At 33.2% G+C, this 24738-nt stretch overlaps 1 protein-coding gene across 1 annotated transcript in view; it reads right to left on the bottom strand.

Annotated features, from left to right (window-relative positions):
- Nucleotides 1-24738, bottom strand: part of LOC129219819 (CUGBP Elav-like family member 3) — a 75279-nt gene that overhangs the window by 27515 nt on the left and 23026 nt on the right. The window contains exons 3-7 of the mRNA XM_054854124.1: nt 19091-19139; nt 16813-16956; nt 13513-13592; nt 11658-11801; nt 7301-7442 (exon numbers count right to left, since the gene is read on the bottom strand). Of these exons, the coding sequence (XP_054710099.1) occupies nt 7301-7442; nt 11658-11801; nt 13513-13592; nt 16813-16956; nt 19091-19139 (559 nt within the window). The remainder of the gene's footprint in view (nt 1-7300; nt 7443-11657; nt 11802-13512; nt 13593-16812; nt 16957-19090; nt 19140-24738) is intronic.

Raw genomic sequence — 24738 nt, 5'->3', positions numbered from 1 at the left:
AACCTTGATGTGGCTTTTCAAAAAAGTTGAAGACAAAAGTTAGGGTATGAAGCTACAAATTACCACACTGTAATTGGAGATAAAGCAAAATTGCAAATATCACCCAAAATCTCAGTTGTAGAATCCTGGGGCTAAAATTTCACCCTTTTTGGGCTCATCAGACTGATGAGTTCAATGCAAGGTAAACCTGAACTATTTGCATTTATTCTTTGATGTCATATTTACTAAAAGAGCCACACAGAAACGAAACATTTAAAAAATCTCTACATAGTATTGAAAGGAAGTCTCCAAAAACTTCTGTTTGTGTGAATGTGCAAAAAATGAGAACTATCTGGTCGATTTCGTGGAAATTTTCAGAGTATCTTTCTTTCAGCACCGGAAGGCAGGGGTTGGAGTGGTGATTTCAAAAATTTTAGGACACAATTTTGATAACATTTCAGAACATTTTAGGACAATAAAAATCAAGTTTTTCTAACTTAATGCTAATTTATAAGTTTAATTTTCACAGTGGATGATAAAACGCTTCAAATTCAATCTTGAAAACCAGGGTTCGAAAATATCGTAAATATCCGATATTCTGATATACAGGGTGTCCGAAAAGTCCTTGACAGATTTAAAAAATTCATAGAAAACTAACAAATTGTCGTATGAATTTGCGGTTTGCACCATAATATTTCACAGGTTCAACAGTTTTAAAGACATCGGGGGAAAAAATGAAAAGGGGAAAAAAGAAGAAAAAAGAGGGTTTCAGTATATGCTATGCTTGTAATTCTTCGCTTAGTAATTTTCATTCCTTTTTGCATTTTCCCATGTCAACAAAAACAATTTGAAAATTACTTTTAAACCGTTTTTGTTGACAAACTTTTTTTTTTTTTTTTTGACATGGGAAAACGCAAAAAGGAATGAAAATTACTAAACAACGAATTACAAACATAGCATGTACTGACACCCTGACTGTGAAATGCCTTTTTTCTTCTTTTTTCCCCCCTTTTCTTTTTTTTTTTCCAATGTCATTAAAACAGTTGAACCTGTAAAGAATTATAGTGCAAACCGCAAATTCATACGATAATTTGTTGGTTTTCTGCGAATTTTTTAAATGTGTCAAGGGCTTTTCGGACACTCTGTATATCGGATATTTTGATACATATCGGATATTTTCAATACGCATAAACTAGTCTTCAAAATAGTAAATGCATCCTCAAATCTCTCTTTATTTTCTTACATTATAATTACAAAATGTAGACTTAAAATTAGTGATTCTTTCATTATTTATATCTTACATTTCATTTTACATTCCTATCAATTTTAAAGGAGTTAATTTAGCGTTAGCTGTTTTGCTCAATAGCTACTTTTATAGTTATATGATTCAGAAATAAATAATATGCATTAGTCAGTGCATAGTCATGATACATTTTCTTTTTTACTGAGCAGTGTTTAATATTTAAGTAGGCACTTTTAATATGAATTAAAATTGTTACATTACTAATAATTTTAGGAATATAAAATACATGTAAAAAAGGAATGTTATATTACTTTGTTATCTCAATACATCATAAAAATACAGTATATAACCTTTCGGTTATCTTTAATAATAAATGAACAATATTACTATGATTAATATACTTTTTTAATTGAAAATACTGTAGTTGAAAAAATAAATATCAAAATATCATGACATTTTCAAAATAAATATCGGATATACATCGTTATATATGTCGACTGATATATATGAACGAACCCTGTTGAAAACTAAAAAAAACTGCATTTAATCTTTGATTCTACAACATAGTGACACATTATGAAGTAGAAGTTTATACAACATACCAGTATGATAAATGTACGTCTATTGTCCAATTGCTCCTTTATTTATTGCCTTGTTGTTGTTTTATCAAAGTGAATTACAAACAAGAAGTTCCGTCTAGAACTAAATGAGCCTACTTTCCCGTATACCCACACTACTTTCTAGTACCTGATCAATATTCTCAAAAACAGCTAAAATCGCAAATTGTTTCAAACATATTTTTTTATATTTTAAGCTTATTTCTTGGAATAAAATATTCCTTACTCACCTAAAAAATTAGATGCGTAAAAAAAATAAATAAATAAATAAACGAACAAATAAAATAGCAGCACTTTTTAAAAAAAGCAGCTAATGCAATTTTTTCCATTAAAAAAATTCTTTAACAGCTTTCAAAACGAAAAAATAATAATTAAAATTAATAAGCTCATCAAAATAAATACATCATCTAAAACAAAATCATTTCTTTTCCCCCGTTGCCAAAAATAATTTTTTTAATGAATTAATGCACTTACCAAAATAAATAAAAACAATAAAATGTCAACTTAAAAAAATAATTTTCACTGTAAAAAAAAAAAAAACGTCTGCCCATATCTTTATGTAGAAACATAAATGACTTCAAGTTTATCCGCCGAAATCTGAATACCTAAATTAAAACTTTAGCGTGAAAATAAAAACTAGTCACATTAACAATAATTATTTCACAGTTAAAACCATAGCTGCGGAGTCGGAGTCAATCTCATTTTGGGATGAAGGAGTTGGAGTTGAATATCCAAGAATCAGAGTCAGTCATTTGTCCTTTATGCATAAATTTTTACCAAAGCTACGAAGTCAGAGTCGAAATCGGGGAGTCAGAGTCGAAATCGGGGAGTCGGAGTCAGGTGCCCCTAAATTTTCGGAGTCGGAGTCTGGAGTTTGTCATCAAGGACTATTTCCAACAAAATTTGTTTGAAGTAAATCCACCTCCAAGTACAGAATCTGCACTGACTTTCAGTTTCCCCGTAGGCGCTAATGTTAAGGGATTTGAACTGTTCAAAATTAAACGAAAAATTGTTCAAGTCAAAAAGATATTTTATATACAAGTTTTTCATCAAAAGCTTTTTCCTACAAAGTTTGAAGCAAATTCGCCACATAGTTCGGAATTGCCTTGAATATCCCCGTAGGGGCTAATGTTAAGTTTTTTTTGAACTGTTCAAAATTGAACAAAAAATAGTTCAAATCAAAAAGTGAAATATGGGAATGAGGTGTACTCGCCTTAAACCTTCTTTCATGCTTTTCTTTGTCTTTCTCTGATTTTTACGGGGAAAGTAGGCTAAAAATGATATTCTCAATAAGGAATGATTTTAAGTAAGGTGTAAGTCCAAAATTTATTATGTACATGAGATCAGATAATCTGATACTTTTTGCTATCACAGAATCATCAAAAACATCCCTGTAATTTACAGATAAATCATTTTAAAATGCAAATGAATAATTTCTTACAGCAACTAAAACAAAGAAAACCTCCTCTTTTGAAATTTCATCTAGGAATGAATTTGGAACAAACGCTTTAGATTGCTTTATCATAATTCGTTTTCAGTAGAAGACGAAGAACAAGAAATTAAAAAATACAGCTTGATTTTTCAAGCTACTTGTCAACTTTTTATGTCTTGCCCCATCAGCATGAGGCAATACCTGTGAAAATTCTTGATTATCAATATTAAAAAGAAAATGTACACCTAGAACAAAATCTCATCCTTTTCTGCACGGGGCACCATGGATGAATCTTGCATCAAAATGGATGCAATAGATCTTGCATCCATTTTTGTCTGCTTTTGCCCACCACAAAGAAGAGAATTTTGTTAATTATATGTGCAAGAAATAATCCAACTTCAGTGAACAGAAACACAAAGCAAACTGACTCTTTGAACTGCAAGAACAAACTAATGCTCAAACCACAAGCAAGATAAGCATCACAAAAATAAATATTACTTCCCACCTGGGGACTAGCGTTTGAATTTTGCTCTAAATAATTTTTTTGGAATTAAGTGTATATATTTGGGTTTTAACTCAACACATCAACACATTGTATTTATTTTATTTCAATTAGCTATGATACCTTTCTTGTCCCCCCCCCCCTGGTTCACATATTTTTCATTTCTCTTCAAAGGGAAAAAAATTAAACACATCAGATCTAATTCCTTTCCCCTATTTTCTTTTGCAAAATTTGCTGCACAGCTGTTTTTATTTTCTTTATTATTTGACCTTTATATTGAGCATGTGTTTTGGTTAACTGTTCTCCCCCCCCCCCCTCCACCCCCTTCTCCAGAACAAAAAGCAGCAGCAGCATAAGTTTTTCTGTTTCTTTTTAAGGAAAATTTATTAGGGTCTACAGCTACAAAGTTTATTTTACCTTAAATTATAGGCATATCATCATGAAAGGTTTCATTTTTATGATGAATTTTAGGACAAATTCGAAAAATTTTAAGAATTTTAGGACAAAACTTGAAATTTTAGGATTTTTAGAACAACTCCTACCTTTGCGATAGGGTTTGCAGATCAGTTCGAAACAAATACAATAGTTCTTTTTTATTCCAATTTAGGCCCAATTTTCACATAAATTTCCGAACATGGGAATGAAAAATTGTATGCACATTTTAATATTACATATTGTTAGAAAGGGTAGAATTTTCGACATTCTACGCAATTTGTTTCAATGCTGTAACTTAACTACGGCGGCAGATATTTATGTTTTTACCTTGAATTGTTTTAGGCTTAGCTGAAATTTAGACACTACTTTTTTCATTAAAAACATCAATAAAAAGTGAAGGAATTGTCCCACAGTTTTCTTTTTGACACCATTGGAAAAAGCAATATTTTTTACTCCAGATTCATCTCGACCTATGGTCGATCGTCCTACCTGTATGGTCAAATAAAAAAATTTTGAAAAAAAAATAGAACCGACTTCAAAATTGCTCTAAAAAGTGAAAAATAATTTTATTCTTTAAACACCATCGATAATGCTTTTAAACATAATTTTTGAAGTTGGCGCAAAAACAAAACTTAAAATCCAGTGTAACCATGCTTCGTTCATATTTTTTTTCAGAAAAAGCATCCTAAGTTACGAAGAAACATTTATATCGCTATTCAAATATGCTGTCATCAATGCATAATGTATGTGATAGTGAAGAAACTGGTCCTGGTTAAATTTATAGTTGTATTTGAGTTATGACTGTGAATGATTTTATCTATCGTTTTTGCGCCAACTTCAAAAATTATGTTTAAAAGCATTATCGATGGTGTTTAAAGAATAAAATTATTTTTCACTTTTTAGAGCAATTTTGAAGTCGGTTCTATTTTTTTTTCAAAATTTTTTTATTTCATTCTTTTTAGTGTAAATGTAAGTATTTCAGAAATAATAAGAAGTTACCATCACGAAACTTCACATTTTTTTCTTAAAAATGCTAAATACTAAAAAAAAAAAACTATTGACACGCGTTAAATTTTAAGCGATTGGCACTAAAAACTTATATTTGTTCCTCTCTGGAAATCATGCGTAGTTAATTTAATTATAACCATTTAAGTATTACGTTTTTCCTAACTAATTTACATTCCACAGCATCTAAGTTGCTCATGATGCAATCCTGTATTTTCTTACTTAGCCCCGATCATCTGTTATCGCATAGATGATAACGATAAAAATACTACAGAGTAGTTGAGTCAAACCTAATGGTAGCATTGTGGAGGCTAAGCAGATCCTAATCACTGCATCACCTCGCTTCCAGGTTAGGTTTACCCCTACTATGGAGCAATAGCACTGAAGAAAGGAAGATTTTGATAATTCACATAGGGTTACTATAAATCAGCAGGGTTACTAAAATAAAATTATTTACGCCAAAAATGAGACGACAGCGCCAGATTCCCCATTATCGAAATATCCCTTGAAGAAATATGATGCTTGCTTCAGAGAAGCCTTCATTAAAAACTATCATTACAATTACTATTAATGTTACTGTTATAGGGCACCAAAGTTTTATAACAATGAGTTTCATATTGTCGCGTAGATGAAGATAGCGAAGACAATGTGAAAGCCAAATGAAGCGAATGCTCGTTAGTCTCAACTCGAGATCTTTATTCAGAACCACGAATGAACGTTACATCTACTTATATACAACTTGAGAAAGTGCTGGAACTTTCCAGACTTGGAAAGATACAGAAATTAATAGAAGATTCGAGAAAATACGGGAAACAGTAGAAACGAAATTTTAGTAAAATTCACTTTGTCCTAGTCAGGATTTGAACTGGGGTCGCTCGTGTGGGAAGCGAGAATTCTACCACTGAGCCACCGCTATCCACGGATGAAAAGTGTGAACTTCGCTACAAAATCATTTAATAGGGAAATTGCATAAAATTTACTGTTTTTTGCTCATAACTTTTTTTCTAAAGAACAAATATGGTCAAACAAAGTAATGGGACCTAAGTTGAGCCATCCCCTATCCATTAACGAAAGAATCATCAAAATCGGTTCACTAGGTGAGACGCTATGAGTGGACAAACAAAAAAAAAACATACATACGGTATGAATTGATAACCGCCTCCTTTTTGAAGTCGGTTAAAAACTAAGCTCATATCTCCAAAGGAAAAAAAAGTTACAAGCCGTTTTAAATCAAGTTCAAAAAATCTCACCTCCATTCAAAAGTTGTCATTTTATTTTGCGTTTTCACGGTTACGCTTTTTGAATCCATTGTTTCTTTCCTTCTTTCTCATTTTAATTTCTTAAACTTATTTTATTTTGTGTTTTCCCATGATTACGCTTTTTAAATACATCATTTCTTTCCCTCTTTCTCATTTTGATTTCTTTTAGAGTATTTTAATATTTGTCATCCTGTTTGGAAGGGAAATTTTGCATGATTTTTTTTTTCTTTTTCTTTCATTTAAGCCTGATTGTTGAATATGAGTCACTTGACACAATTTTTATTTTAAAGGTAGACCGAGCGAAGCCGGGTAATGCAGCTAGTATATATATATATATATATATATATATATATATATATATATATATATATATATATATATATATATATATATATATATAATCAATTTTAAATGGTCACATTCGGCCCACAAAGTTAATCCATGGGGCCCAAAATTGTATTTCTGTTCAATGTTAGGAATTAAAAAAGTATGCTCTGGAAACTTCTAAAACTGATCATTTTCATTTGGTATTAAGATTGATTGTCGCAAACTTGAAAACAAATAAGCAGAAATTGGTTTCCAAAAGACATCTGGAAACTTTGAATTTATAAAATAGGCATGCAGTAATGGAAACAACAATTCTCGGTTTGTAATTTTCTTTTCACTTTCCATGTGTTTTCCTACATTATATAGAGGAAAAAATCAAACATATTTAAATTTGATAATATGTGTTCTGGCCCGCCAGATTCAACACAATATGAGATGTGGTGTGCTCTGCTCAGGTAAAAAAAGGTTGAGCACTGCTCATCTAAGTAAAACAAATCCTACCTGCATTAGCTGTGATGGTTGGACTTGGTATGCCATTTGATACTGGACTGATTGGTGGAAGTTGCAAAGGTCCGACTGGGGAAACAGAATTGATATATCCCTGCTGTGCTACAGCAGTTGCAAGAGCATGCTGGTGAACCATCTGAAAAAAAGTTAACATTGGTAATCTATTACAGACAAAGCATTAGGCTTTTCATGTTAACTAGAGTTCGAATAAAATTTTAAAAAATGCACATCCAGATAAGTCATCTAATCTTTATGAAATAATGGCAACAGGTGGATTCACTAAGTTTCTCTAACTAATATGAATAGAAATATTAGCTGATTTCAGAATTGTTAAAATACTTGATCATATCAAATTATTCTGTATATGTAGTATTTCAGAGCAGGGGTGTAGCCAGGGGTATATCTATCCCCCTCCCCCTCCTGAAACTCAACAGTGTTCCTTTCCAGACCATAGAAAATAACTAAAAATAACCATATCTACCTCTGAAATTTTTTCTGACAATGCCACTGTTTCAAAGTAAAGAGAAATATAGTCTGGGGTTTTGGTTAAAGAAAGTTCAAGGCACTAAAAAGTGTCAAGAAAAAAACCTTTATGATGAAACCGCAAAACTACAACTTTTCTTCATTCAACAAATTTACTGAACATGAAAGACGTTTTTAAGATTTTCTGTTTAAGAAGTGCTAAAGAAGCAAATAACAACCTGAACGTAAACTCTTTACTTCTCTAATATTGAGTACACAAAGCTTGGTAAAGAACCAACTATGCCCTCTTATGACTCTGGTTAAAATATACAGCTGCATATTGTCAGTGGTTGAAAAATGTTCACAGACTTCTGTCGAAAATGTAGAACCTATTATAGATGTTTGAAGGAAAAAAACCCCCTTAATTTCATCTCCACAAGAAAAAGCAACTTCTGCATTACATGAAGAAAAAGGTAGGTAATAAAATAAGTATTTAAAAATGTAAATAAATATTTAATTCAAAAAAAAGTAACACAAAATATATTTTAAAAAAGGAGCTTTGAATAAGATATCCACCAGAAAACAGATGATTCAACAGCTATAGGGTCAATCGACAAAAAAACAAACATTTTGGCCCACACATAACCAATCTATATTTAATTTCAAAACATGTAATAAGCAAAAGTTTTTTGCCTAAGTAATTATTTTGTGTAAGAGTTATTTCTTGGGAGAAAAAAGTTTGTTTATTACAAATTTACAAATTTTAAACTACTTTCGACGCAAAATATAGAGCTATCACATGTGGGAGAAATGTTCTGTGGAATGGCCCACTATTTGCTTCTTTTTGAAACTAACATTTGAAAAAAAAATTAGTAGGAGAGCAAAGCATATCTTTACTAATAATAAAGCTCAAAGTCTCTCAGTCTGGATCTCTGTGACACACACAGCATCTAAACCATTCGGCCAATTTTCATGAAATTTGACACAAAATTAGTTTGTAGCATGGGGGTGTGCACCTCGAAGCAATTTTTCGAAAATTCGATTTTGTTCCTTTTCTATTCCAAATATCATAACATGGAAGAGAAAATTACGAAACTATCATAACGTGGAACCATAACATTGGCTAGCAAATGAACATAACATATTGGCGAGAAATTCATCTTCCATTATTTGTAAATATACAAGCAAACCAAATGACCTTTTAATGTTCTACTATGGGCAAAGCCGTGCGGATACCACTAGTATTAAATAAATTTGCAACAACAGATTTGAAAGACATATTGCTAGGGTCAAGATCTCTAAACCTGATGCTCAAAAGTATGTAACAAAAGTGACAGGACTTCATTTCAAAAAAAAAAAAAACAATTGAAAAAGAAATTAGGAAAAAAAATTGGACTTAACAAATCACACGAGTCAAGTACCTTTACTACGTCAACAAACTTTTAACTTTCAACATTAATTATTTTAAAAATGAGTATATGAAATTCTACAGAAAATTTAGTCCAAATTGTCTAACAAGTGATCTATAGAATATGAAATGAAAAAATACCTTTATGCCAGGGGTGTCGATGAGGAAGAGGGGACCATGGCATAGAAAGTGGCATTGAAATTTTTAAAGAGAGATTTAGAGAGTTGGGGACTCATTTTAGAGAGTGTTTTACTTCATTTGTGGGGCTCTGGCTCTCCTAATGGGAAGGGTGCGTTGTAGCATTTGAGGAGGGTGCCTAATCACACTTAGGGGGATGGGCACCCCTGTTTATGCTAAAGTAACAGTAAGAAAATCAACATAATAAATGCATAAATATGCAACAAATTTGGCACAGGTCTTTTCGGATTTCAAAGATGAGGGTTTTGCAGGCAAAACTTTTGCTAGTGGCTTTACATCCAAAATCTCACAATTTTTTGCATTGAAAAAGGTGTTCTGTGAAAACCTGAACACCTGTATGGAATTTAATGCAAATCTTTTTTTTTTTTTTTTTTTGTCACATTTTCCCCCTTTATTGTTAGCTAGAAAGCTTATCCAATTTCTCAGACTGCAGAAAATAGGGTTTTTAATTTTTTTTAGGTATTTAGGTAATCAATCACAACAGTTTAGTTAATGAGGTTGTTTCCTTCAGTCAAAAGTACTACTTTTAGTCACTAAAGTTGATAGAATGAGCAAAAAAAATAACATGGACCCAGAAAATACTTTCGTTTTTTCAACAGTTATTTTTTAATTAATTTTTTTAAATGTCCGATTTTTCGAACAAGGTGTGGTCTTTATGACGTCACAAATGCTGTACTTTGCCACGTATTTCAAGGGGCACTGAATGCTTACGCATTCTGTCTACTGCGTTTTCACATTATTATAATTCAGAAGCAAATTAAATATTGCGCTCTACACTTGCTATCAACCTTATTGTTGCCACTACATATGAGCAAGAAGGCTAAAATAAAGGAGCTTCATCTCCTTTGACAATGCAGAGAAATGTGGCACGATTTTTGCATCGCCACTGGTGGCGCTTCGGTTCCATTATGCTCTTGTTTATTGAGAAGGGAAAGGAGAATTTCACCCGACCCTGAGTTCTCCATGGGGTGGTTGCCGGCAGTTAGCTAATTTGGGCTGCTGATGCGAAGAAATTGCCGGAGCTCAATAATTCCATGCTGTCGTCAAGATGGAAATGAATAATCTTCAATAATCTCATTCCAAAATAACTTTTTTTCTGAAATTTATTTTCGATTTTTATAATTATATAGTGTTTTAACCATCAAAATTATTGCATTATTTTTTAGGTTTTCATTAAGTTAATACAGAATGTACATCTTGGCTATTTCTATATCCTTTTGCTAATTAGTTTTAATTTTTTCTTTCATAAATATGCCGCTTGCATACTGCTTTGTTCCCGGATGCAAATCAGGGTATGCAAGTGATAAAAAACATAGCAAAAAAATATTGCAGTAATTTAAATCCCAAAATTTTGTAATTGTTCATAGCTATTTTCATTCTTATTTTTCAAATTGAAAACTACAAAATAAAATTTTCTCATTTACTCTAAAAATTAAATGCATCTTAATCTGAAGAATTCGGACAAAAGAAATGCAGGCTACAGACTTTATTAGGAGAAAACATTATTGTCAAAAGACAGCTAAAATCGTTTTTAGTTTTATAATAACAAATAAGTAGAACAGAGATTTCTAATACAATATACAAAATAAAACATCAATTACCTAGCACATAACAGAGGAATGAATTAATTATTTCGTAAAAACGCTGCTCCTGTCCAGTGGAGAAATTTATGAATTGTCAAGCTAGTGACACCCAGATCAAGTTCAATTAAAATTATTGCTTCATAAACAAAAATTATACGCATTGAATGCAAATAGTTCAAATGTATGGTGAAACTGTAAGTATTATGAAGAACTTTCATGGCAAAATGAGCTTTATTCTTTCAAATTTTCAGGTCTTATATTTTAAAACGCGCATTTGTTTACAACGCTAGACTATGGAAGACGCATGTGAACATGAATAGTTATTTGGGGACGGCGCCCTCTGGCGGAAGTGAAATTTTGTCGCTAAACTGCTATCATGAAGATTCTTCTCCTCTCTTCTACTCTCTGTATATGAGTAAAGTGAATTAACTATTGCGCTCTGCACTAATGGCAACAGTGAATGGCAGTTCATCATTTGTGATGTCATGCGCAGAAGCGTGAAAAATGAAATTGAGTCTAAACACTGATTTAAATAATTTTTCAAAAATAATTCACTTAGTTAAATTATTTAAAAAGGGGCAAATCCTACGTTTTTAAGCATGCTCTTTCAGAAAAAAATACTTTCAAAATTTCGGAAACGATCCCATTATTTAAACAATGCATAGACATATTAAAATAACATTAATAATTAAACATTCACCTGTGCGTAGGCGCCATAGGCTCCTAGATGACTGAAAACAAAAGGATTCAATATGTTCACGTTTCCAGACATTTGTTGCATTTTTCTTAGCTGACGTTCCTTTTCTGTGTCAGCAAATTTTACTACTAGACTAGATGAAGCGCCCTGTCACAAAAAAGAGAATTTTTATTTGAAAACTGAACTTCACTTATCAATAAACATCTAATACATAGACAATTTTTGCACATCAGTGTGCTTTTAACTATATTGCACTCAACTATATAATTATTACTACATTACAACACTATATTTTACTACATTACTACTTTAGTATATATGTTACTGTTAAAGTATATAATGCAGTTATTTTATAGAATACCTAGTTATTCCATGAAATAACAGATCGTGTCCGTTAAAGTGTGTAATAAGTTATTAATTTCATACTTTAACTAGTTATTCTATGAAATAACTAGGTATTCTATGAAATAACTAGGTATTCTATAAATTAACTGATGAGAGACAGTTAAAGTGTAAAATAAACAATTTATCTAAAATGAAATAACTAGGTAGTCTATAAATAAACTAATGATAGACAATTAAAATGAAAAAGAAGCAATTTATCTAATTTATGCAGCATATAAATGGTATTTATGGAAACATACCACAAAATCATTTTTTACAACAAGGATTACTAAAATGACATTTGGAATTACAAAGAACATTATTTATAAAACAAAAACATTTTTTGTTGACACACAGGGTTTTACACGAACATTTTTTAAATCCCTGACCAGTACCTAAACTTTGAGCTGTAGCAACCGACCGGATATAGATTATTTTACACTTTAACGGGCTGCAGATCGTTATTCTATGAAATAACTAGTTAAACCATGAAATACATGAGAGATTTACACTTTAACGGACACAATTAGTTATTCCATGAAATAACTACGTATTCTATAAAATAATGGATTTCATACTTTAACGGTAGCATATACACTAAGTTCAAGCATAAAATGAACCCAGAGAAAAGTGAGAGTGAACAGTGCTTGTTTAGAATGTAGATGACCAAATGACTGCAAATTCAGGAAAAAAAAGAGGGTAAAAGCATTTTTAAGACTAGTAATAGCAAAAATAATGTTGCTTTCAAAGGGTTGTCCAACTGACTGCTGATGAGATCAACACAAGTAAGGCAAATCATTACTTAGTGAGGCAAGTCCTCACTGTCCTTTCAGAGAAGAATCAACCGTGAAGGTAGTTACTGATCAACTGATTCAGAGGTTTTCCTACACTACTGCTTAAGTTGCCTTCCCAACATGACTCAACCAAAAGGCCTGATTTTGAATTTGGGGTATCCTAGGCAAAGAAAACATTGGGGACCCTTATGATAGTTTGCATTTCAATATAACTTAAAGTAAAAGGTCCCACACAGCTTGCTATCCCTAACTAGAAAGAGGAGATGGAAAGAATATGACTCACGCAATTGCTTATATTTATTAGAATGGAACATGCTGATGAGCTAACATTTAGCACAAGAAAGCAAAATGAGCTTAATTATACAGTTTCATAATTAAATACAGTGAAATCTCATAACAACGAATACCAATACAACAAAATATACATTTCAACAAAATTAATTTTGAGTCTTGATTTAATTACATAGCTTGTATTCCATTACGATGAAATTTCGGTAACAAACTTGTGGTCCATTGAAGTTTGTTGTATCTTCACTGTAGTTTAAAACAATTAACAATTAAAATAAATTGTTTACTTTTGCCAAGGTTATGCCCAAGACTCAAATGAATACTCAATGAAATATTACAAGTAAAAGCGAAGGGAGAAAAAATTACACAGTAAAAACATGACAAATACTTACTGGCATTGTTTGACTACCATGCAGGGTACTAATTGCAGAATGTGCATCACTAGGGTTTTCAAATTTCACAAAAGCACATCCTATAATAAAATAATTTTCAGAAACAATGTTCAACAGAAAAGAAATTTTTAAAAATAAGCTTAAGTTGACATTTAGCAAGTTATATTGGAATAGAAGCAAACAAAAAATCCTTTATAAGTAATTTTGCAACCAAAAGGTTTGATTCATACATAATTTTCATAAAGATACTAATAATAACTAAAAATCCGTAATAAGAAAATACATCATCAATAAAGATAAATCTGTTTCTTTTTTTTAAGTAATTTAATTGTATAAACATTAATTTTTGTAGTTATATTACCTAAAACACTATACAGTCTACAAACTTGTGCAATATAGACACCTGACATTCAGACTTGACTGGCAGATTCAGAATTCCATATGTAAGCACGTCCTTAACCCGCGAGGACACGCAAGGGGATGTTTGACACCCCACAAAACTTTATTATTCGAACTTTTTAAGTTCCCTTAATTGAAAATGGATCAAACTCAGTGTAGCTGGTTTGAAGGTCACTTGCTAATGAAGGGTATGTTTGCTGTGTGCATTCCTGCAGCGGTTTTCCTGGAATTACTCATATGGGGTGTCAAACACCCCTTGCGCGTCCTTGTGATTCTCCGATTTTCTTCGAAAATGTCGCGCTACATGACGTATGATGAGAGTATGAGACATTTGCAAAAGCTGTTGGATGAAGTTTCCACTGATGATCAATAGATATATGAATCTGATGAGGAGCCTGATAATAGTGTTAAATTATAGTCGCCATAATTCTGATAGTGAACCTGAGGATTTATCTGTAGATGTTGAAGTAATTGGTAGTAAAAGAGAAACTTTTTCGATTGGAAAAGATTGTCAAACAAAAGGGATGAAAGAAAATACCATTCCAACGTAAGAACACCAGAAAAGAGCATTATTTATTAACTTCTGGGAAATACCAAACCATGCGAGATTTCAACACCTTCAGAATCATTTTCAATTTTATTTTGAAAGCATTCTGGTTTTTATAATGAAGTTTACTAATACCTATTGAAAGAGTTTTATATAATTTTTCACTATAAAGAAATGCCAATGATATCAGCAAAGATGAACTGAAGACATGTATTGGTTAGCTGCTTATTCTACGGCATGGGTTACAAAAAAAAAAAAGGCCAATGGTGCTATTTTTGTCTCTTCTAAATATAGCTATATTCAACCGCAGAGTTTTGCTGCTCTTAATCAAAGATTCTCAAATAAGTATATTAAAAAGGAGAGACCTTCCATTAAAGATTTGGCAGTTCAACTTGTCAAAAACCATGCGGATCAGAGAGCTATGTCAAGCATTAAACAAAATTGAAATTTGAGAGGTAATTTTTCAACGGAGCCAACTCCAAAAACAAAAAAGATGTCATACAAGTGTTTTTATATCTGTGGTAGTGAGAACGAGTCTTGTTGTTTAAAATGCTTAAATATTTTTTGCAAAAGTCATTCTGATGTCATGTGTACCGAATGCATCAACTAATGTAAGTGTGCATTTATATGAAATAAATTTCAAATTTTGATCTTAATTTGGTGAAAATCACTCATGAAACAGGTTGATTTGCAAAGTTTAAAGTAATAATTATGTTTGGCGTAAGGAAGTTTAAAAAAACACCGTGAAAAATATACTTTTGCTAAGTAAATTGTGGAAATTCTTCACTGGGGTGCAGGACACCCCTTGCGCATTCTCGTGTTCGTCCGAGTAGCGCGCGTTCTCGCGGGTTAACCACAGGGGTGGTTAGAGATGTTTGATTTAGGCAGCAGCAGTAATTTATTCATTGATGTTTCTAAATGTGAATAGTGAATAAAAATTTGGTTGCAATCATTATTTAGGTGAAAATTCCATTGTTAATATCTTTAATTTTTTCAGGAGAATTTACAATACGGTTTAACTGTTGGATGGGAAGGTATGATTAAAACTAACTCTCTTACCCAAACAACGTAATACATTTAGCAGAGTGTGAAATTCGAGTTCGTGAATCAGTATGATTGAAGACAAATAGCTTAGTAAACATCAATTAATTTATTAAGAGATAAAAACATAGTATATGGCTTTAACAAAAGTAAATAAGAATAAGTATACCATTATTGCAAATACCCAGTTGACCTAGACTAATAAGTAATTATCAATTGACCCGACTATCGTTCATAAGGAACGAAGTCTTCAATGGACAAACGTCATACTACTTCAATTTAAACATAAAGGCTAACAGCCTAAGCTTGTTGAACAAACAGCAAGTTGGCTTGCCTGACATGAGCCAACGCGTCTAGGCTGTGCAAGAAGTGAGAGTGAGATCAACTGATAACAGCCTCGCTTATATTCCGAATCTCATTAGCATATCTTCACTTCAATGCTACCTGATCGTGACCTTCAGTGGCCAAGCCCGAAGCGTGTGCACGTGACGTCACTTGTTCTAGAAGGATCGACGTCAAAGTAGTCACGTCATGGGCAACGCCCACTACACGTGCCGTTCTCTATTCCAAGACTAGTCACGGATTCTAGCGTTCGTTAAGGAACAATGACATGAAACATGCAAATATCTAAATGTTATCTAACATGAAAAATAATGATAATAAAGCTTCACTTAGATTGACATACTATGTCTATCATCAACTGCTTTTGCGATAAGAGAAGAGAACGCAACAGATGAATGCTGATAATTTATTATGTCCCAAAAATTTTAAATAAATATGGGATTTTTCTTGAGTTTAACGAACAGTGCTAGTTCTATTAATGGACTCCCACAATTATTCCAAGGTTCCCTTGCCAGATCATGCAATGGGAACCTTCCATTTTTTCCTAAACCTAGAAATAGGTACATAAAAAATAAGTTTTATATTTGATTTTTTCACTTCAGACCCCTTTTGGGCCAGGGCCCCCTTGCTGTAGCATCCCTCACTTCCATCTGTGGGGAAGAACATGAACCTAATATAAGAAAATAAGTTCAACTGGATACAATTCATCTCCAATGATAAATTGTGATTGACGGAATGGAACTAAAACTTATTTTGAATGTTAAATCTATATGCTATTTGGTGATGATATCACTGATAACAATCAGTAAAACTCATACAAAAAAAAAACTTTTTTTCTGCTCAAAAGTACATTATAAATAATATTGGAGATGTACTATTTGTTCTGGGCACTATATGGCTTTGTACATTATTTTTTTCTTTCATCTTATTTGGGAGGGAGAATAAAAACAAGTAACATGCACAGTAAGTACCTTTACTTTGACCATCGGGTCCTCTTAAAATTGTGCACTCTTCAATAGGTCCGAAAGGTTGGAATAGTTTCAAAACATCTTCATCTGTTTGCTGTTTGCTCAACATACCAACAAACAGTTTCCGGTCTTCTGAAAGAAAAAAGGCTCACAAAAAGATATATATTTAAAGATAGAATTAACTCACAATTTCAGACTTAAGAAACCAACGCAAAAATACATCGTAGTTAAAAAAATAAGTATCACAGAGCAATCTTTAGAAATTTAAATGCTGAGTGAAAATTGTAAATAAGATTTTACTACCCACCGAAGCCAGTTGGTACACCTCCGTTCACCTAAAGTATACTGTCTTTGGCCTGAGTTGGCTTAAGTTAGTGCAAACTTCAAATATGCATCTTACTTGACCCGATTTTGCTCCAACCAGTCATTACTGGCAAGCAGCCCCTTGCTTCATCTATTCCGGAACTGTTGTAACTACAGACTCGGCTTTTGTTTTTAAACACAATTTATTTCACAGCACAGGAAAGAAAGTTTGATGAAGATATTTACAGTGATGAAGATGACTCATTTTGATCTTATGATCCGTACATCTTAAAAATGAATATATAACACAACTCTTTTCGTAACGTATGCGTAACGTAATTCTACAAGAACGCTAATAATTTTGCTACCATTTTTCAAAACCAAAAATGGGTTGCCAGATCTCAAGTTTGAATATGATACAACGAAAACAGGAAATACAAAATTTGTTTGGAGTGGTAACAGGAACCGATGAATGCATCTTATTTAATCTACTTTCGCTCGAACCACTGTTGATGGCAAGCAGCCAACTGCTTCACACATTTTGGAATAAATGAAACAATGCCGAAACTTGTAGTTTCATTGTCTCTGCAAATTATAGTCGCAAAAAGATGAAATCAGGCTATCCATGATCCTCAGAAAATTTTGAATTTTTTGATTTTTGGTCGACCCTTAAGCCTCTGCCGTTCTTAACCCTTTCAGCCCTACTGGGACATACATATGTCCCACAGATATTTCCAAAACATCCTACGAGATAAATAGGCTGGAAATTCAGTGTAGTGCATGTCTTAATGGTTTTTTGTGATTACACTGATACTATAGTGTATCTTTCTACCAATAGATACCGATTTTACTTACTTCTTTATTTAACCTACTAAAGCCATAATTTAAGTGAATTTTTAAAAGAAAAACTGGTGTTTAAACAATTAAAGACATAAACACATAGATACATACAATTGTCAGAACACTGTGTAAAATTAAAATGAAATTAGTATGAGTTTGATACTGGTGCTGTATTGCAAAGATATTTTGGCTCTAGTTTTCTTGTAGTTCAGTAAAATAAATGTCTTTTTATGAAGAAAAGGAGATCTTATTGATTCTAGCACCCTGCATTGATTAGTGCAATCCTGACAAAGTAATTCACCGTTCGAATTTTAGTTTGTATTCAACATATTTGGCGTCCATGACAGGACGGGTGCTTGGAACTTATGTAAGAAGTCGATGGATTTAACTGCTCAGAGCTCAGAGAAAGTTTAAGCTCAGAGAAAAGGAATGAGGACGTCTTTTACCCACAGTATGACAAAAATTGAAACTGAACTTTTGAAGGAAATTACTGATTCAAATGAACTTTTAATTTTAAGAAATCATATTTCTAACAAATTCAAATGGCTAGATGGTTGTCAAAATACGATATCTGAGTTGTTGTTGGAAGATGAAAATGTCGAGGAGGCATATTATGAAGATTGTGAAGAAGCAGAAAATTATCGGGACAAGTTTATTCAAATTTGCTCTCTGCTTGATTTAAATTTTGAAAATGTTCAGCGTAACGGAAACATTAGTAAGCACAAATTTAAGCTGTCGTTGATAGAACTTAAAAAGTTTAACGGCGAAGCAAGAGAGTATTTAAATTTTCGGAGCCAATTTAAGAAATTCATGAGGACAAGGACATTGATAATGAAGACAAAAAGCAATATTTAATTCAATCAATGGAACCTGGTTCTAAAGCAGAAAGATTACTGTTGAGTTTTCCTGCTACCGGAGAAAATTACAGTAACGCAGTACAGCAATTAAAGGAAAGATTTGGCCGTGATTATCTGCTGGTGCAAGTGTATGTTCGAGATTTATTGTAACTAGTTATGAGAAATGCTGCTTTAGGACGGGGGGAAATTGATCTTTCATCCCTCTATGACGAATTGGAAGGAAAACTTTGTGCGTCTTAAAATGTCCGGGGAAAAAAATAATAAATACTGGATTTACTTACCACCTTTATTTTCACTGTCGGCTGGCTTCACTTGAATGGGTCGTGACATCTAAGAGGAAAAGAAATTGAACAATGAACCAGATTTTAATTAAAATGCAATTTTTCTTCGCTTACAATCACAGCAGTTGATGCACAGAAGCATCATATGATCAGTATTCAGACAAAAATCATTAAATCTAACTAAAAATGATGAATCACTGTACTGAATCACACTTCATTCCAGTTATTGTATTTAGATAATGATGCAAACCAATTATAGTTTTAAAATTAAATAGTGGTGTCAGAGTTCGTACTCAGTTTCAGAAATAAAATGAAGGAGTTTTGAAGGAGTAAAATGAGATTTTGAAGGAGTACTAATGGAATGTCATTAAATGATGTCACTTTTTTTCAATATATTTCACCATCAGCACCCTTTATCACAAAGTGTCACACTTCACCCCAAACTTCTCCTCTTGTCACGTCATATTTTTTACAAACATATTGTTACAATAACTGTGTGGTGTCACTTGTCACCCTCTCTCTCTCTCTCTTCCCCTTGTCACAATTTCATGAGCCCGTCTCCTTCTCAAAGCATGACATCACTTGTGGATGAGCCTTTTTACAATATCATAACTGCAATTAACTAAACAATTGTTTTTTTTAACGCAATCACTTAATGCAGTACACTTACTTATGTAGTTTTAAATATTTAAATAATAATTAGACAACTTGACTTTTGCTGCTGAGAGTGTGGTGAAGGAAAAAACAATAATCATAAAACTTGAAAAAATAGCCAAGCACCATTTAAACATGTTTTACTTCACTTATGAAATGTCTTAGTCTACTAATAAAAATTTCACCTTCAACTTTTATGAATTAACTATGATCAATTTGTAAATCAAAAAAAAAAAATAAATGCATGAAATTACTACATTAAAATTGCCTTAGTGACGAAGTTATACAAATACAAATACAAAAGTGACGACCAGCAACAGGCTCTGGGGCCCAGCTAGACTGGTCCTAGTCAATTTACAATCCCCAGTGAAGATCAATGGCCCTCTTAAAACTGTCTACTCCTTTGTTCGTTACCACCTCTTCCGGTAAGCTGTTCCAAGGTTCCACTACCCTGCTAAAATAATAATTTTTCCTAATATCCATGTGAGCCTGAGATTTAAATAGCTTAAAACAATGACCCCTTGTCCTGTTTTCAGTGCTAAACTTTAGCCCCGTAACATCTTTCGTTTTAATAAATTTAAACAGCTGAATCATGTCCCCTCGATCTCTTCTTTGCTCAAGACTGTACATTTTTAGCCTTCTAAGCCTGGAATCATAATCTAAGTAGGAAAGTCCACTTATTAGCCTTGTAGCCCGCCTTTTAACCCTTTCCAATACATTAATGTCTTTCTTAAGATAAGGAGACCAAAACTGATCAGCATACTCCAAATGGGGTCTTACCAAACTTCTATATAATGGCAGAAGAACTTCTTTAGATTTATTTGAAATAGATCTATTGATAAACCCAAGCATCTTATTGGCTTTGTAGGTAGCAATGCTGCACTGTTGGCTAAACTTTAAATCCTGACTTATTAAGACCCCCAGATCAGTAACTTTGTCTGCCTGACTAATGGCTGAACCTTGCAAATAATAACTTGTACACTTATTTCCATGCCCTAAATGTAGCACTTGACATTTCCCAACATTAACAGCCATACCCCATTTATCAGCCCACTCTGTAATATGATCTAGATCCTCTTGCAGCTGATTTGCTTGTTCTTCATTTTCTACAGTCCCCATAACTTTGACATCATCAGCAAAACAATTCATGTTCCCAGAAATATTTTTGTGAATATCGTTCATAAAGACAATGAACAAAACAGGCCCTAACACTGATCCTTGAGGAACCCCGCTAAAGACCTCACTCCAATTAGAATAATTTCCCCTTACAACGACTCTTTTGTTTCCTTCTGGTCAGCCAGTTTTTTACCCAAATGAAAGTTTTCCCTCCTATTCCTATATCAGTTAATTTGCTAAGTAGAGCAACATGCGGTACCTTATCGAAAGCTTTTTGAAAATCAATGTAAACAACATCTACAGGCTTCTTATTGTCCAAAGCCATGGTAACTTTGTCATAGAAATGTAATAAATTAGTTGCACAAGATTTACCTTTCCTGAAACCGTACTGAAAACTAGTCAATAGATTATTAGTCTCTAGAAAATTTACTATCTTAATTTTCATCAATGTTTCAAAAATTTTGCAAACCACCGAAGTTAGACTCACAGGTCTATAATTTCCCGCACTCCCTTTAGACCCTTTCTTGAAGAGCGGTGTAATGTTAGCCAGCTTCCAGTCCTCTGGCACTGTCCCCGAATTATAAGAAGCATTGAAAATGTTTGCGATTACATCTGCTAATTCCTCTGCACATTCAACTAAAATTTTCGGATAAATATTATCTGGCCCCGGAGCCTTAGTCTCTTTAATTTTTTTCAAATGAAGTAAAACGTCATCCCTGGAAAATACAAGGTCCTCAAGCTGTACTATAGCTTGTGTCTTGTTGGTGTCAACTGTTGAGATACAGTTATCGTTAAAAACACTTGAAAAAAAGTTATTAAGAACATTAGCAATATCACTATCGTCCTGAATTAAAATTCCGTGCTCATCAACCAGTGGCCCAGTATGACTATTTCGAACTTTCCCCGAATTAGCGTATGCAAAAAACCTCTTGGAATTCCTGTTTATGTTATCTGCCAGTCTTTGCTCCAACTCTCTTTTCTGAATCCGTACCAAATACTTAAATTTACGCCTTGCCTTACAATATTGGAGCCTATCTGCACTGTGACCTGTTTCTCTAAACCTATGAAAAGCAGCTTGCTTGTAATTTAGAGCGTCTTTAGTTTCCCTGGAGAACCACATTGACCAAATTTTAGTGTTGACACCCTTTCTCCTAAAAGGAACATGATCCCTAACCGTATTCGCTAGATTTTCCTTAAACTCTGCCCACTGAAGATTCACATCGCTATTGTCCAATCCAGAAGAAAAAACTGCTTTCAAACTCTGCCGAAGTGCCACAAAGTCAGTATTTCTGAAATTGGGCACAAACCTAAAATTCTCTACTTTGTGCATATCAAATTTAATCCCAAACCTAATACTGTTGTGGTCACTATCTCCAATGTGTTCCCTACACATAACCCCTGAACAGAGCCTTCCATGTCGCAGAAAACTAGATCCAAAATCGCGTCCTGTCGAGTACCCTGAGTTACAATTTGATCTAAGAAAGTCACCAATTACTTTCAAAAATTCCTCTTCTCTGCTATTACTATGGTAAAAATTATTCCAATCAATTACTGGAAAATTAAAATCTCCCATTATGATGACTGACCCCTTGCTAGAAATGTCACTAATAATACTAAACATCTGTTCGTCTTGACCCTGGCTTAAGTTGGGTGGCCTATAAATATTCCCCAAACATAGTTTTTCGCCCTTATTACTAATAAACTCCAGCCAAATCATATCAATCTCATTAGGTTTATCATTAATTACCAATTCATTGCAAATTAAAGTGTCTCTGACATAAAATAAAACCCCACCACCTCTTTTACCTACTCTATCTCGTCTAAACAAATTATACCCAGCAATAGATAATAAATCATCATCACTTTCGGTAGCCCATGTCTCGGTAACACCAATAATATCCAACCTCTCGTCTATAATTATGCTTTTCAATTCTTCCATCTTGTTCCTAATACTACGAGCATTTGTATAAAAAACCTTAAGTAAGCCCATCTTACTTTTATTTAATGCTGCACGATTGTTTGAATCCCAACTGTTAAAATCTTTTCTCTTATTAGCCACCCTATTTGCGTTTCTACTAAAATCCCAATAGTTAGTACCCTTTCGAATTCTGCTCCTTAAACCATGCCCCCCATTCCAACTTAGTTTTTTGATTCTGAAGCCTCTAAAACCAAACCACTAACCATTTTGACCCCTGTAGAGCTCAGATGCAGGCCATCCCTAGCAATCCAATCTCGTTTACATTTACTCCACACATCAATAAACCTGATACTACGCTTAAAGCAAATTTCCTTGAGTACCAGGTTCATACACCTAGCCCGTTGATTTAACCAACTCCTATGCACTCCATACCTGGGAAGCAAACCAACCACTTGGACATTTGCCGAACAGTTGGTTGCTTTGTCCAACAGGGAATCCCATTCCTTTGTAAACTCATCGTTGTTACTATGGCCTACATCGTTAGTTCCCACCCACAAAGTAACTACATCCTCTTTATTAAATACCCCCTTCTTTTCAGCAACCCTATTTACATCTCTCGCCCGAGCCCCTGGCAAACAACATCTAGCCACCTTACGTCTAACTCTGCCTATTGAGTTTCCCACCTCGCGCACCATTGAATCTCCCAAAATTATACCCTTTGTTTCCCAGTCAGTCACCTCAGCAATAACATTCCCCTTTACCTCTGGAATTTTCCCACTATCTAACACACAGCTAATACCCACATCCTACCCATACCCACTTAGTTGTCGATCGAAGTACTTTTAGTTTCTGTTATAGAGGAAGATTATGTAGTCTTGAATTAAAAAAGAAAGAGTTTTGAAGGAGTTAAAATCAAAATGAAGAAGTTTGAAAGGCCCCATTCAAAAAAATTTTATAAATGAAGGAGTATTGGAGGAGTTTTGAAGAAGCGTACAAACCCTGGGTGTTCCACAAATCCACCAACGTCCGAAATCAGCATCTATTTTTTCCAATTTTCTTTTTTTTTCACACCACAAATTAATTTACTTTCCGCTGATTTCTATCCATTTATACTCCGAATTGTGATTACAGAGAATGCCGGTTAATTGAATCAGTGGTTAATTGTATCAACCACTTAATGAATCTAATTGTCAAAATCAGAACAAAATCCAGTTTTATCGACTAAGCTGTTTTATTGAATCAGCCGCTTTATGGAATCAAAACTGTTTGGAACAAACGTGATTCATATAAGCGGCGGCCACTGTATTTGCGCAAACAATATTTTTTAACACACAATTCAAGGATAATATGATCTGCCTTAAATATTATGCAACATATGCATGCAGAATGATGCAAACAAATAAAAACATATTAATTCCAAAAATTACGTTTGAATTTTCTCTTAATGTTGTACATGTTGTGTACTATTGAAAAAATAATACAAAATATTGCAAACTGAAGGCAGATGCTAAAAGATGGCTACAGAGTTACAACAAACCGCTAATATTGTGTGACATGTGGCATCAAAGAAAAACAAAAATAAAACAAAAATAAAAAATAATAATTTTAAAAATTAATTTGAATTTTGACTTTTTGAATTCAAATTATATTTTTTTGCAATCACGTGTGTGTATGTGTATGTAAGCGTGTGTGTTTATGTGTTTGTGGGGGTACATGTATTTGTGTGTAGGGGGTATGTGTATGTGTGTTCCTGTCTGTGTGCAGGTATGAGTGTATGGGTAGTTGTGTACGTATGTGCAGGTGTCTGTATGTATGCGTGTGTGTATGTGTTTGAACGTGTGTATGTGTTTGTGTGTGTAGGTGTATGTATGTGTGTATGTGTTTGTGTGTCTGTGTAGGTGCGTGTCTGTATGCGTGTAAGTGTAGGATATTGACGCAAGCTGGAGACGGCTTTCGCTAT

Source organism: Uloborus diversus, chromosome 4 (genome assembly GCF_026930045.1).
Source record: "Uloborus diversus isolate 005 chromosome 4, Udiv.v.3.1, whole genome shotgun sequence".
Lineage (NCBI taxonomy): Eukaryota > Metazoa > Arthropoda > Arachnida > Araneae > Uloboridae > Uloborus > Uloborus diversus.
This window is presented reverse-complemented; position numbering and strand designations above follow the sequence as displayed.